The 12,500-nt window shown below is 49.6% G+C and overlaps 1 protein-coding gene across 1 annotated transcript in view; it reads right to left on the bottom strand.

Moving 5' to 3' along the window:
• Positions 1-12,212, bottom strand: part of pkp1a (plakophilin 1a) — a gene marked incomplete at its 3' end in the record, with an annotated part of 16,346 nt that extends 4,134 nt beyond the window's left edge. The window contains exons 1-9 of the mRNA XM_083674798.1: positions 11,925-12,212; positions 6,688-6,806; positions 4,134-4,346; positions 3,654-3,856; positions 3,371-3,506; positions 2,927-3,134; positions 2,668-2,836; positions 2,219-2,336; positions 298-465 (exon numbers count right to left, since the gene is read on the bottom strand). Coding sequence (XP_083530924.1) covers positions 298-465; positions 2,219-2,336; positions 2,668-2,836; positions 2,927-3,134; positions 3,371-3,506; positions 3,654-3,856; positions 4,134-4,346; positions 6,688-6,806; positions 11,925-12,099 — 1,509 coding nt within the window. The 5' untranslated portion in view covers positions 12,100-12,212. The remainder of the gene's footprint in view (positions 1-297; positions 466-2,218; positions 2,337-2,667; positions 2,837-2,926; positions 3,135-3,370; positions 3,507-3,653; positions 3,857-4,133; positions 4,347-6,687; positions 6,807-11,924) is intronic.
• Between the last annotated feature and the right edge of the window lie 288 nt (positions 12,213-12,500).

Raw genomic sequence — 12,500 nt, 5'->3', positions numbered from 1 at the left:
GTAGTGTAGTAGTGTAGTAGTAGTAGTAGTAGTAGTAGTAGTGTAGTAGTGTAGTAGTGTAGTAGTGTAGTAGTAGTAGTGTAGTAGTGTAGTAGTAGTAGTAGTAGTAGTAGTAGTGTAGTAGTGTAGTAGTGTAGTAGTAGTAGTGTAGTAGTGTAGTAGTAGTAGTAGTAGTAGTAGTAGTAGTAGTAGTGTAGTAGTGTAGTAGTAGTAGTAGTGTAGTAGTAGTAGTAGTAGTAGTAGTGTAGTAGTGTAGTAGTGTAGTAGTGGGCGTAGGGTCACTGGGTTGGTTGAGACCTCTTTGTGAATCTTGGTACTCTTGGGGCTGAAGCAGCCGATGGTGGGGCTCTTCTTCCCAGCAGACGGGGACAGGGCTGGGGAGGTGAAGCGGCTGAAACATCCTGGAGACTCCGTCTCCAACTGGTAGGTCAGGTTGTGGAGGATACAGGCACAATTCTCCACTGACTGCACACAGGAGAGGAGAGGAGAGGAGAGGAGAGGAGAGGAGAGGAGAGGAGAGGAGAGGAGAGGAGAGGAGAGGAGAGGAGCTTAATGTCACATCCATCACCTAGTATGTGTGAAGTATTATTAGTGTCTGTCACATTAAGGCTGTTATGAATGTAAACAACAAAAAGTTGACCATGTGACTCATCTCCAGGGGTGTGGACCTTTTACACTACGGCGTCTAGACTTGTAGCTCTGTCCCACCGTCAAGCTGTGTTCAGCTTGTTCAGATGGTCTACGCCCACGCCTTCACCCTCTCTACCACGCAGAGCATATACATGTGACCCCTCCACCGGTTCTGACTGTGATGAGCAGGTAAATACTGTCGGAATAATGTATGGAAACAGTACGTGTGTGTGTGTGTGTGTGTGTGTGTGTGTGTGTGTGTATGTGTGAGAACAGGTTACACAGGTATCTTATGTAATTACGTATAGTGTGTTCTCTTGGGTTTCAGTCAACCTATCAGAAGGTAGATATACACTCACCAAACACTTTCTTAGGAACACCTGTACACCTTCTTGTGGTGGAGGTGGTGGAACACCTGTACACCTTCTCATGGTGGAGGTGGTGTAATAGTGTGGGGAATGTTTTCTTGGCACACTTTGGACCCGTTAATACCAATCAATCATCGCTTGAATGCCACAGCCTATTTGAGTATTGTTGCTGACCATGTGCATCCCTTCATGATCACAATTTACCCATCTTCTAATGGCTCCTTCCAGCATGATAATGACCATGTCACAAAGCAAAAGCCGTCTCAAACTGGTTTCATGAACATGACAATGAGTTCAGTGTTCTTCAGTGGCGTTCCCAGTCACCGGATCTTGAATCCAATAGAACACCTTTGGGATGTGGTAGAACGGGAGATTCACAGCTTCAAAGTGCACTTGAGGCTGGGGGCGTGTGTGAGGGGAGGTTGGGGGCGTGTGTGAGGGGAGGTTGGGGGCGTGTGTGAGTGGAGGCTGGGGGCGTGTGTGAGGGGAGGCTGGGGGCGTGTGTGAGGGGAGGCTGGGGGCGTGTGTGAGGGGAGGTTGGGGGCGTGTGTGAGTGGAGGTTGGGGGCGTGTGTGAGGGGAGGTTGGGGGCGTGTGTGAGTGGAGGCTGGGGGCGTGTGTGAGTGGAGGCTGGGGGCGTGTGTGAGTGGAGGTTGGGGGCGTGTGTGAGTAGAGGCTGGGGGCGTGTGTGAGGGGAGGTTGGGGGCGTGTGTGAGGGGAGGCTGGGGGCGTGTGTGAGGGGAGGTTGGGGGCGTGTGTGAGGGGAGGTTGGGGGCGTGTGTGAGTGGAGGCTGGGGGCGTGTGTGAGGGGAGGTTGGGGGTGTGTGTGAGGGGAGGTTGGGGGCGTGTGTGAGGGGAGGTTGGGGGCGTGTGTGAGGGGAGGTTGGGGGCGTGTGTGAGTGGAGGCTGGGGGCGTGTGTGAGGGGAGGCTGGGGGTGTGTGTGAGTGGAGGCTGGGGGCGTGTGTGAGTGGAGGCTGGGGGCGTGTGTGAGGGGAGGTTGGGGGCGTGTGTGAGGGGAGGCTGGGGGCGTGTGTGAGGGGAGGTTGGGGGCGTGTGTGAGGGGAGGTTGGGGGCGTGTGTGAGGGGAGGTTGGGGGCGTGTGTGAGGGGAGGCTGGGGGCGTGTGTGAGGGGAGGTTGGGGGCGTGTGTGAGGGGAGGCTGGGGGCGTGTGTGAGGGGAGGCCGGGGGCGTGTGAGGGGAGGTTGGGGGCGTGTGCGTACCTTGTCATCAGGGTTGTCCTCAGCCACGCAGGACTGGAGGTAGATCATCAGAGAGTCGATCAGGCCGCGGCAATCCCTCATAGCCTGTCTCTCTCTCTCCTGGGCACAGCTCAGGTTCCTACACACACACACACACACACACACACACACACACACACACACACACACACACACACACACACACACACATCACCAGCAGTCCTAAGCATCCTCAGCCCCAGACGGACAGACAGACAGACAGACAGACAGGCTGACAGGCTGACAGACAGACAGACAGGCTGACAGACAGACAGACAGGCTTACAGACAGACAGGCAGACAGAGAGACAGACAGGCTGACAGACAGACAGACAGACAGAGAGACAGACAGGCTGACAGACAGACAGGCAGACATAGAGACAGACAGGCTGACAGACAGGCTGACAGACAGACAGAGAGACAGACAGGTACCTCAGGCAGCCTGTGGCGCTGTAGAAGACGTCAGGGTGGATGTTGTTGTTGGCGCTGCTGTCTGACCAGCAGGTGAAGGGAACCACCACACTCTGGGTCAGCACCGGCAGAGCACTCTGGATCAACTCCCCCTTCAGCTCATCTGCACTGGACAGGTTCCACAGCAGACCTGGACAGAGACAGTGTGTGTGTGTGTTAGAGAGAGTGTGTGTATGTGTGTGTGTGTGTGTGTGTGTGTGTGTGTGTGTGTGTGCCCTACCTGTGAGTTGTTTCTGGGTCTCCATAGAGTCGGTCTCCTTGAGGAGCTGCAGGGCCTGAGGGATCCCCCCACAGCTCTGGACCTCCAGCTTGTTGCTCTGATCCCTGAACACCAGGTTCCTCAGAGCCGCTGACACACTCTGGCTCACCCCAGGGTTCGGGCTCTGCAGGAGGGCTACCAGAGGAGGGATACCCCCCAGCCTCAGCACCTGGACACACACACACACACACACACACACACACACACACACACACACACACCCATTACACACACACACACACACCCATTACACACACACACACACACCCATTACACACACAAAACAGAACATACGAGAGGGGACAATAATATACAGTGTGTATGTGTGTGTGTGTGTGTGTGTCTGTGTGTGTGTGTGTGTGTGTGTGTGTGTGTGTGTGTGTGTGTGTGTGTGTGTGTTCTGACCTCCTCTTTGGAGCGCTCCTCTGTGAAGGTGGTGTGTTGGATGAAGGAGGCCCCACATTGCTGGTAGTTCTCCTCTGGGCTGGACAGGAAGTCCACAGCCTTCGTCAGAGTCAGGTCAGCCATATTGACAGTCATCCTGCAGAGGGAGGGAGGGGGGGGGGGAGGAAGTGTTTAGCTGGGGTCTAGCATCCCTACTACAGACATCCCAAACTGACACACACACACACACACACACACACACACACACACACACACACACACACACACACACACACACACTCACCCTGACTGCTGCGACTGCTGCTCACTCTTGGTCGCCTTGGTGACCTTTGTCTCAGTTTGTGATTGGGCGGAGGGTGGCTGGGTCATGCGTGATTGGCTGCTGACCAGCTGCACGTTGCCGTTAGTGATGGAGTTGCTGCTCCTGTTGATGCGTGCCTGCAGCGACTGCATGGTCTGGAAGGACGCCGTCTGACCTTTGGCACGCTGGAGGTCAGAGAACATCAACAGCACGTCAGCTCAGGCAGGACGCCCACGTGGGGTTAATCAAGTTCATGTCAACAGTGATACATTTAAGTTTGACGTAAAGACTAAATAACATAAGCAGAGAGCCCTTAACTATCAACCCCCCCGCAGGGAAACACAGAGCCACCGCGTGGGTGGAGGCTGGGGTGGAGGCTGGGGTGGTGGGTGGAGGCTGTTTTAATGGACCATTTTTTTTACATTATTCATAACATTATTGCAACATAAACATATTGGTTACCATGGGAGTAGGGGCTGGCGCTGGCTCGGGGGCAGGGGCGGGGGCGGGGGCGGGGGCGGGGACGAGGACGGGGTCGCTGCGGCTAGGCTTCAGCCCATTGGGCGGCTGGGGCCAGTTAGAGGACTGGAATCTCTGTTCCCATTGGCTGGAGTTGCTGAGGTGTCTCTGGCCGATGTTCCTGCTGGACAGTGAACGACTCTTCTGGATGTTGACCTGGAGGGAGAGGGAGGGAGGGAGGAAGGGAGGGAGGGAGGGAGGGAGGGAGGGAGGGAGGGAGGGAGGGAGGGAGGGGAGGAGAGAGGAGAGGAGAAGAGAAGAGAGCAGGGTAGCCCAGGGGTTAGAGAGGTCGGCCAGCAATCAGAAGTGGGGGGAGGGGGTGGGGGGGAGAATTGACGATTGATGATTGATTGGCAATTTTAGAATTTTTTTCCTTGTTCTTGTTTGAGAGAATTTCCCTGGCTGCAGGTGCATTCAAATTTAATTGTATACAATACAATATATCATAAAATATATACAATAGATTATAAAGTTGTGATGTGATGTGTTGTACAACTGTCAGACTTCACTGCAGCGTATGCATGCATGTGTGATGTGGCTTTTTGATGCCAGAAATGCATCACATTTACAAGTTTGCCTAAACAGCTGCGGAATCGGCCTAAACATTTATCACCATTAAAACCAATAGGTGACCCTAACCCTAACCCTAACCCTAAACCTAACCCTAACCCTAAACCCTAACCCTAACCCTCCCGAAAGTCACAGTGTAATTGTGACACTGGGGGAAACACATCACACACTCCAGAAAGAGAGAGAGAGACTCCCAGCCAGTTAGGGAGTGACTACTGGGAAAGGAGAGATAGTGAGATAGAGTATAGCTTATAGAAGAGAAAACTGTAACCTGAGGTGGAGGAACCTGACCTCACACTCTCCTCAGCTCCTGACGCTATCTGTCGGTGGAACATAGGGGTTGTTTACCAAACCGGGACAGAGTTGATCTAGCCACACCACGACACGCCAGCGACTGTTTATTGACTTGTTCCTCTAATACTTTAAGACTTTCTCCTTGGCTGACGCTGCAGTGGGTTTCTCACAGAGAAGCACTCTGTGTCTCGACAAGTCTGGGACTGCACTTGTTAGACCTGTCTGGCTGTGAAGCCTGGCGCGATGTTACAGAAGCATCAAACCACTTGTTCGTAAGGATTCCTCATGACGCACGCTTCCTGCGTCTCCCTTCCCGGCGTGAACACAGACAGAGGCATGCTGGGTAAAGCCCTGGGTATGAGTCACGTCAGGCCTGTTTAACAACACTCCTCCTCGCCACCAAGTTCCTCCTCTGACTGGCTGATTTGATCATTTGAAATTATACAGTACATCTAGTTAGTGATGGGGGGGGGGGGAATATTGATACAGTTGAGTATCGCAATATTATTTTTTCGCAAATCTGTATCGATGCTCTGATTTTTTTTTTTGGATTTTTTAAAATTCAGTACACAGCATTCATACCTATTCATAACTCGTACTTAACTAATATATTGTAGTTATTACATTAAATTCCATTTTCCCAATTAAACATTTTCTTCTTTTTTGACAGAATGTTGCTCTTAGAGGAAGGCGTATGTCGGCCTTTCCCATCATCAAATGAAAACAACAGATTTTTGGCAATAATATGGCAATACTTCCGGAAACCGGTTTTGATTGTATAGAGACACAGAAATACTGAACCCCAAACGGATCAACATAGAAAGCCTACAGGGTGGGGGAGCACAATGCCTTCATGTGTTCCGTCCTCTCAGCTTAGCGCACAAAGGTCACAGGAGATGTTTTTACAGAGCTGTGACAGAGTCACTGTACCATATAAAAACAATATCAGTGTCATATAACAACCATATCCACAGAATAATCCAGAATGACAATACATACAATAACCATATCACAATGTTTTGCCATGGCCTGTTGTCACAAGAACAGACAGACACAGACCCAGAGAGGTTAGGATTCAGACCCAGAGAGGTTAGGATTCAGACCCAGAGGCCTACAGACTGGGTGTGGGTAGAGGGACAGAGAGAGGAGGAGGTAGAGGGACAGAGAGAGGAGGAGGTAGAGGGACAGAGAGAGGAGGAGGAGGTAGAGGGACAGAGAGAGGGGAGGAGGTAGAGGTACAGACAGAGGAGGAGGTAGAGGGACAGAGAGAGGAGGAGGAGGTAGAGGGACAGACAGGTAGAGGGGTGGAGGTAGAGGGACAGACAGAGGGGAGGAGGAGGTAGAGGGACAGAGACAGAGAGAGAGGAGGAGGTAGAGGGACAGACAGAGGGGAGGAGGTAGAGAGACAGACAGAGAGGAGGAGGTAGAGGGACAGACGGACAGAGGGGAGGAGGTAGAGAGACAGACAGAGGGGAGGAGGTAGAGGGAGAGACAGACAGAGGGGAGGAGGAGGTAGAGGGACAGACATGTAGAGGGGAGGAGGTAGAGGGACAGAGACAGGAGAGGAGGTAGAGGGACAGACAGAGGGGAGGAGGTAGAGGGACAGACAGAGGGGAGGAGGTTCTTACTGTACCTGTTTATTTGCGTTGGTGGTCATGTTGGAATGGCTCCTGCTGAAGGTGCCGTTGGCTTTAGAGGGAGAGAACTTGAAAGATCCAAACTCTGTAAACATTGGCTTCGACCCTGGAGGACCTGCACAGGAGGGAGAGAGAGAGAGAGAGGAGAGAGGGATGAGGACTGATATATATATATATAGGACTATGAGAGAGAGAGAGAGAGAAAGAGAGAGAGAAAGAGAGAGAGAGAGAGAGAGAGAGAGAGAGAGAGAGACAGAGAGAGAGAAAGAGAGAGAGGAGAGAGAGAGAGAAAGAGAGAGAGGAGAGAGAGAGAGAGAGAGAGAGAGAGAGAGAGAGAGAGAGAAAGAAAGAGAGAGAGAGAGAGAAGACAGAGAGAGTGAAGAGGACTGATCTATAGGACTATGAGAGAGAGAGGAGAGAGGGATGAGGACTGATATACATACAGGACCAGTCAAAGGTTTGAACACAAACTTGCCAAGAGTGTGCAAAGCTGTCATCAAAGCAAAAGGTGGCTACTTTGAAGAATCTAAAATATAAAACACATTCTGGTTTGTTTAACACTTTTTTGTTTACTACATAATTCCATATGTGTTCCTTCATAGTTTTGATGTCTTCATTATTAATCTACGATGTAGAAAATAATAAAAATAAAGAAAAACCATTGAATGAGAAGGTGTGTCCAAACTTTTGACTGGTACTGTATGTCTATGAGTGAGAGAGAGAGAGAGAGAGAGAGAGAGAGAGAGAGAGAGAGAGAGAGAGAGAGAGATGAAAACAAGGAGTGTAGTGTTCAGAGGGGAACATTACTAACACACGGTTGAGTCAAGAGGAACAAGGAAGTGTAAACATATTAGTCACAAAAGCTGGAGGTCCAAAGGAGTCAAAGATAGAAGATATCCAACTGTCCTCCTCTGCCTCTCGCTGAGGCTTCCACCCCGTGTGCCACTGAGCAGGGGAAAAGAAGCCCTCCTCCTGATGACAACAGCATCTAGAAGAGGGAGAGCTAAGGAGTGCGTTCGACAGCAGACAGGTTTTTGTTTACACTGCAAACATAACGCTCTGTCGCCACCATCGTCATGGTGATAATCAGACACACCGGGTGGGGGTGCTTAGTGGCGTAGCACACTAATGCGCTCACCACGTAATCGCAAGGTTCCTGGTTCGATTCCGACCCTCGACCTATCCTGCATGTCATCCCTCCTCTCTCTCTCCCATCCTTCCTGTCAAACTCTACTGTCTCTATCCCAATAAAGCAGAAATGCCCAAAAAACATATAAAAAAATAAATTAAAAAAATCAGACACACCAGACTTTTCACTGTGATCAAACATGTTTCCATCACGTCTCTGATGAGACTGAGGGAGGTGTGGCCTTGGAGGTGTGGTTTATCCACGAACTCCGGGAAGGCTCAACACCGAGAGCGCCATGTGTTTTATGTGGTGTTTACCTTTAATTGGCTGAAAGATGAAGCATCATAATTAATTAATTTTTGGTGAATAAAGGCACCCTTGGCACTCTAGGATGTTGACAATTTGGGCGACTTTATTAATTGTATGAATTTATTTCCATTTCGTGCCAAGTAGTTACCATTTGTGTTCTAGCATTAAATGAAGATCAAGATGTAACCTGTTTCCCAGAAAAAAGACCAAGCCTCATACAGGACCATATCATACTTGTTATCGAGACTTTCCGTCTGTTTTTTAGTCCAGGATTAAGCTAAATCTGTATCCGGAAACCGTCCCATTATATCTTAAGTAAACACCAGCTGAAATAATAAAGCATTGCCACATAATTCAACTACCATGACAGGCGGTTAGTCAGGCTGTCTGTCTCAGTGGGTAACTAACTGCAAGGTGTGTGTGTGTGTGTGTGTGTGTGTGTGTTTATTGTCATTGTTTGCCATTGTGACCCATGATTCAGCTGAATATGTATCTTCAGTCATGTCCCCGTCCCTGGTGTGTCGTGGCGTGTCCCTGGTGTGTCCCTGGTGTGTCCCTGGTGTGTCCCTGGTGTGTCGTGGCGTGTCCCTGGTGTGTCGTGGTGTGTCGTGGTGTGTCCCTGGTGTGTCGTGGCGTGTCCCTGGTGTGTCCCTGGTGTGTCCCTGGTGTGTCGTGGTGTGTCCCTGGTGTGTCCCTGGTGTGTCCCTGGTGTGTCGTGGTGTGTCCCTGGTGTGTCGTGGTGTGTCCCTGGTGTGTCCCTGGTGTGTCCCTGGTGTGTCCCTGGTGTGTCGTGGTGTGTCCCTGGTGTGTCCCTGGTGTGTCGTGGTGTGTCCCTGGTGTGTCGTGGTGTGTCCCTGGTGTGTCCCTGGTGTGTCCCTGGTGTGTCGTGGTGTGTCCCTGGTGTGTCGTGGTGTGTCGTGGCGTGTCCCTGGTGTGTCCCTGGTGTGTCCCTGGTGTGTCGTAGTGTGGCTAGATCAACTCTGTCCCGGTCTCCTCTCAGGAGGAGGAAGAGGATGAGGAGGAGGAGGAGGAGGAGGAGGAGGAGGGAGGAGGAGGAGGAGAAGGAGGAGGAGGAGGAGGGAGGAGGAGAAGGAGAAAGGAGGAGGAGGAAGAGGAGGAGGAGGAGGAGGAGGAGGAGGTGGCGATATTAAATGGTTCTAAACGGTGTGGGGGTGGTTGTTAAACGGTGTGGGGGTGGTTGTCTCAGGTTTCGAGAGCCAGGGGAGCAATGTCAGGGAGATGAGTCTGTGGGGGGCTCTAACCCTAACCCTAGCCCTAACCCTAACCATAGCCCTAACCCTAACCCTAGCCCTAACCCTAACCATAGCCCTAACCCTAACCCTAGCCCTAACCCTAACCCACCTGTACCTCCAGGTTTCTAGTCTTTTGTGTATTAAATGCAAACATTCAACTTCCGTAAAGCGTCAATAAAGAAGCTAGATAGTTCAGACCACATGGTGGTTCCACACAGTACCTGGGACTGGTCAAGATCACGCCCTGCCTGTGGCAGTCAGTGTGTCAATCAGTCAGTCAGTCTTTACTAGAGTCAATCCCACTGTCAATCAATCAATCAATAAGTCTTTACTAGAGTCAATCCCACTGTCAGTCAATCAATCAATAAGTCTTTACTAGAGTCAATCCCACTGTCAGTCAGCCAGTCAGTCAGACAATGAAGATAATAATTCCCTGAGTGAGTGTGTTTTTAGGAGTGACTCAGTGGGAACAGGAGGTTTCAGTGTCTTATTCCGAGCAGGGTCATGGGGCGTTCCCGGCTCACTGTGTATTCAGAGTATTAATGTTGTTGGCATAGCAACAGAAATAACAACAGTAAGATTGTTGTTGACTGTTCCCAAAGCTTTTCACTGTATCAATTATGGCTGTATGTGATGGACATGACGAATCAAATTTGATGAAACGGTGGACGTGAGAGACTTCAGATGAGGTCGTGGGGTCGTGCTTCACAACGTCAGTTTCAGCGCTTTAACTCAAACAAACATCCGATGAGAGAGACCGCCGGCCTGACATGACGCACTAACAAACAAGCACTTCACACACTGGGAACACAGAAGGTTTTGGGGGGGAAAACTGCTTTAAATGCTGATTTCTAGTGACTTTAGAGCAATGCGATTCAGACTAGATTAATGAATTAAATACAACTGAAGCACATACAAGGCCAGTCAGTCCTAGAGTCGCTCATAATGAACACCAGCATGCCTGAACTACCTGTCTTGTGTAATGGCAAAAAATGTATTTGTACTATTTTGCTTAAGTCTTCATGAAATGTGTTGACCTTGTTGTGACCCAATGTACTTTGTTATTTTCCATTATGTGACTGAGGAAGATCCAGACCCGACTGCTCCTTCTCTCAGACAACAGACAGTGTGTGACCTTGGAACACTCCTAACTGCAGGCTGAGGTTTGAGATAGTGGCTCACAACACCTACGCTTGTTTCCCAGCTTTTTTTTATCAGCAAACAGGTACAAGATACAGTATGTTTACTCCTCGACCTATGACGTACGAGCATTAGAGTAAAGGACGGTCCTCTCCTCAGCCACAGCATCGGTCTCTGAATCCACACTGTTGATGAAGGAACGCTGATCCAGCTTTAAACAACGTTGTTTAAACTTTGTATATGCATTAAAACTCTCAACTGAGACCAAACATCGTTTATTGTTGTTCACTGAAAGATTTCCATCACACCCGCCGATTATCAGACCAATCAGGGTGGACGGAGTGGCCCTATCTGTCACCAGACAATGGTGGTGTCAGTCAGAGCCAGAACCAACGTTAGCACGCTAATTTAGCGCTAGAGATTAAAACCTGCCACTGCAGCTCCTAGCCAGGAGAAGGTTTATAGTTTCTAACATCTAACAACTTTACCGGTTGCAGTGCGCAGGCTAATGATGCTGCAACTTGTTTTTCCAAATAAAAATCTAATTTTGCTTCTAACACTGAGGGGACATGTCTGCACTCTAAAGGAGGTAAAACTAGTGGTACTGACTCTTCATCAGGTGGAGATTAAACCCGAACGGTCACCACCGTTCACTGTTATTACAGTGTTATTACAGTGTTACTACAGAGCTGGATCACATTGTTACATCATTCTCACAGCAACAGTTATAACCTGTTGACAGATTTCATTTCAAGCAATAATTCTAGACTGAATAGAATTTTGATCGTGAATTATCGTAAATGATTGAAAACAAAGGTATACTGTAGGCCTTCTTACACTCAAAGAATATTGCTAATAGGCCATGGATACTTAGCAATAAACAAAACAAAATGGAATTCTGAAAATAGGCAGTAGGCCATGGTATTATATAGCGTAGCTATGTCCTGACATTGTGGAGGGTGTTTTCACTTTGGAACCACACAGAGAACATTCCAAACACAACACACACACACCACACACACACACACACACACACACACACACACACACACACACACACACACACACACACACACACACACACACACACACACACACACACACACAAACCGTGACACACATTTGGCGTACACACTTCGGATGACGCTCAGTCCCAGTCGGTGTTTATAAATTGAGTGTTTCGTTTGAAATACATGATTGTGATTTATGGATACAGAGAATTGGAAACTTGCTAATTAAGTTTAGAGTCCCACCAAGTTATTATCTGTTATTATCGCACTGTTTTCTATTTGCTGTGACCCAAATTAGGACAATATGTCAATAATTGGGATTCTCTCAAATTACGCATGAAATCATAGCATAACAAGTGTAGAAGAGAAAGCAGTGTGTCTGGTGTTCCTACTTGTGGGGGAGAGGGATCCGTTCTTCCATTGTTTGGACTTGCCCCTCTTGATGGTGTGAACCTGATCCAGCACGCGCTGCTGTCCGGTACGCAGTTTGTTGTCGGAGGGCAGCGCGAGCGACGTGTCCTCCCCGGTAGAGGCGGACATCGCCGACCGCAGAGGCTCCAGCGTCATCCTACCGACGGTCGCGTGTACGTCCTTCCTATGACTGATCGGTTCAAACTGACACAGTTCCCCGGAGAAGAACACGATCACTGTAGAGAGCTGCACAGTCTCAGGTCGGTAACGTTCCTCCACCGGAGAGAAGCCCCGCCCTCGGGACCGCGCCCCGTTGAAGGTTAGTTTAGTTCAGGGTGAGCCCATCTGTAACGTACTGTCACGTCACACACCCCTGTCAGGAGTCCATGGCTTTAGGTCACGGCTCAAAGTAGAAGGCAACATTGTCAGGCTGTTGATCTACTCAACACACTGAGCAAGAACTTGCAGTAAATACTTTTATTGAACTTTAGTTACGAACTTACGAACTTACCCCCCTGGTTCCTCTCAAGGTTTCTCCCTCCCAGGGAGTTTTTCCT

This window comes from Argentina silus, assembly GCF_951799395.1.
Source record: "Argentina silus genome assembly, chromosome: 8".
NCBI classification, from domain to species: domain Eukaryota; kingdom Metazoa; phylum Chordata; class Actinopteri; order Argentiniformes; family Argentinidae; genus Argentina; species Argentina silus.
The sequence above is the reverse complement of the archived record's forward strand: the minus strand, read 5'-3'. Positions and strand labels throughout refer to the sequence as shown.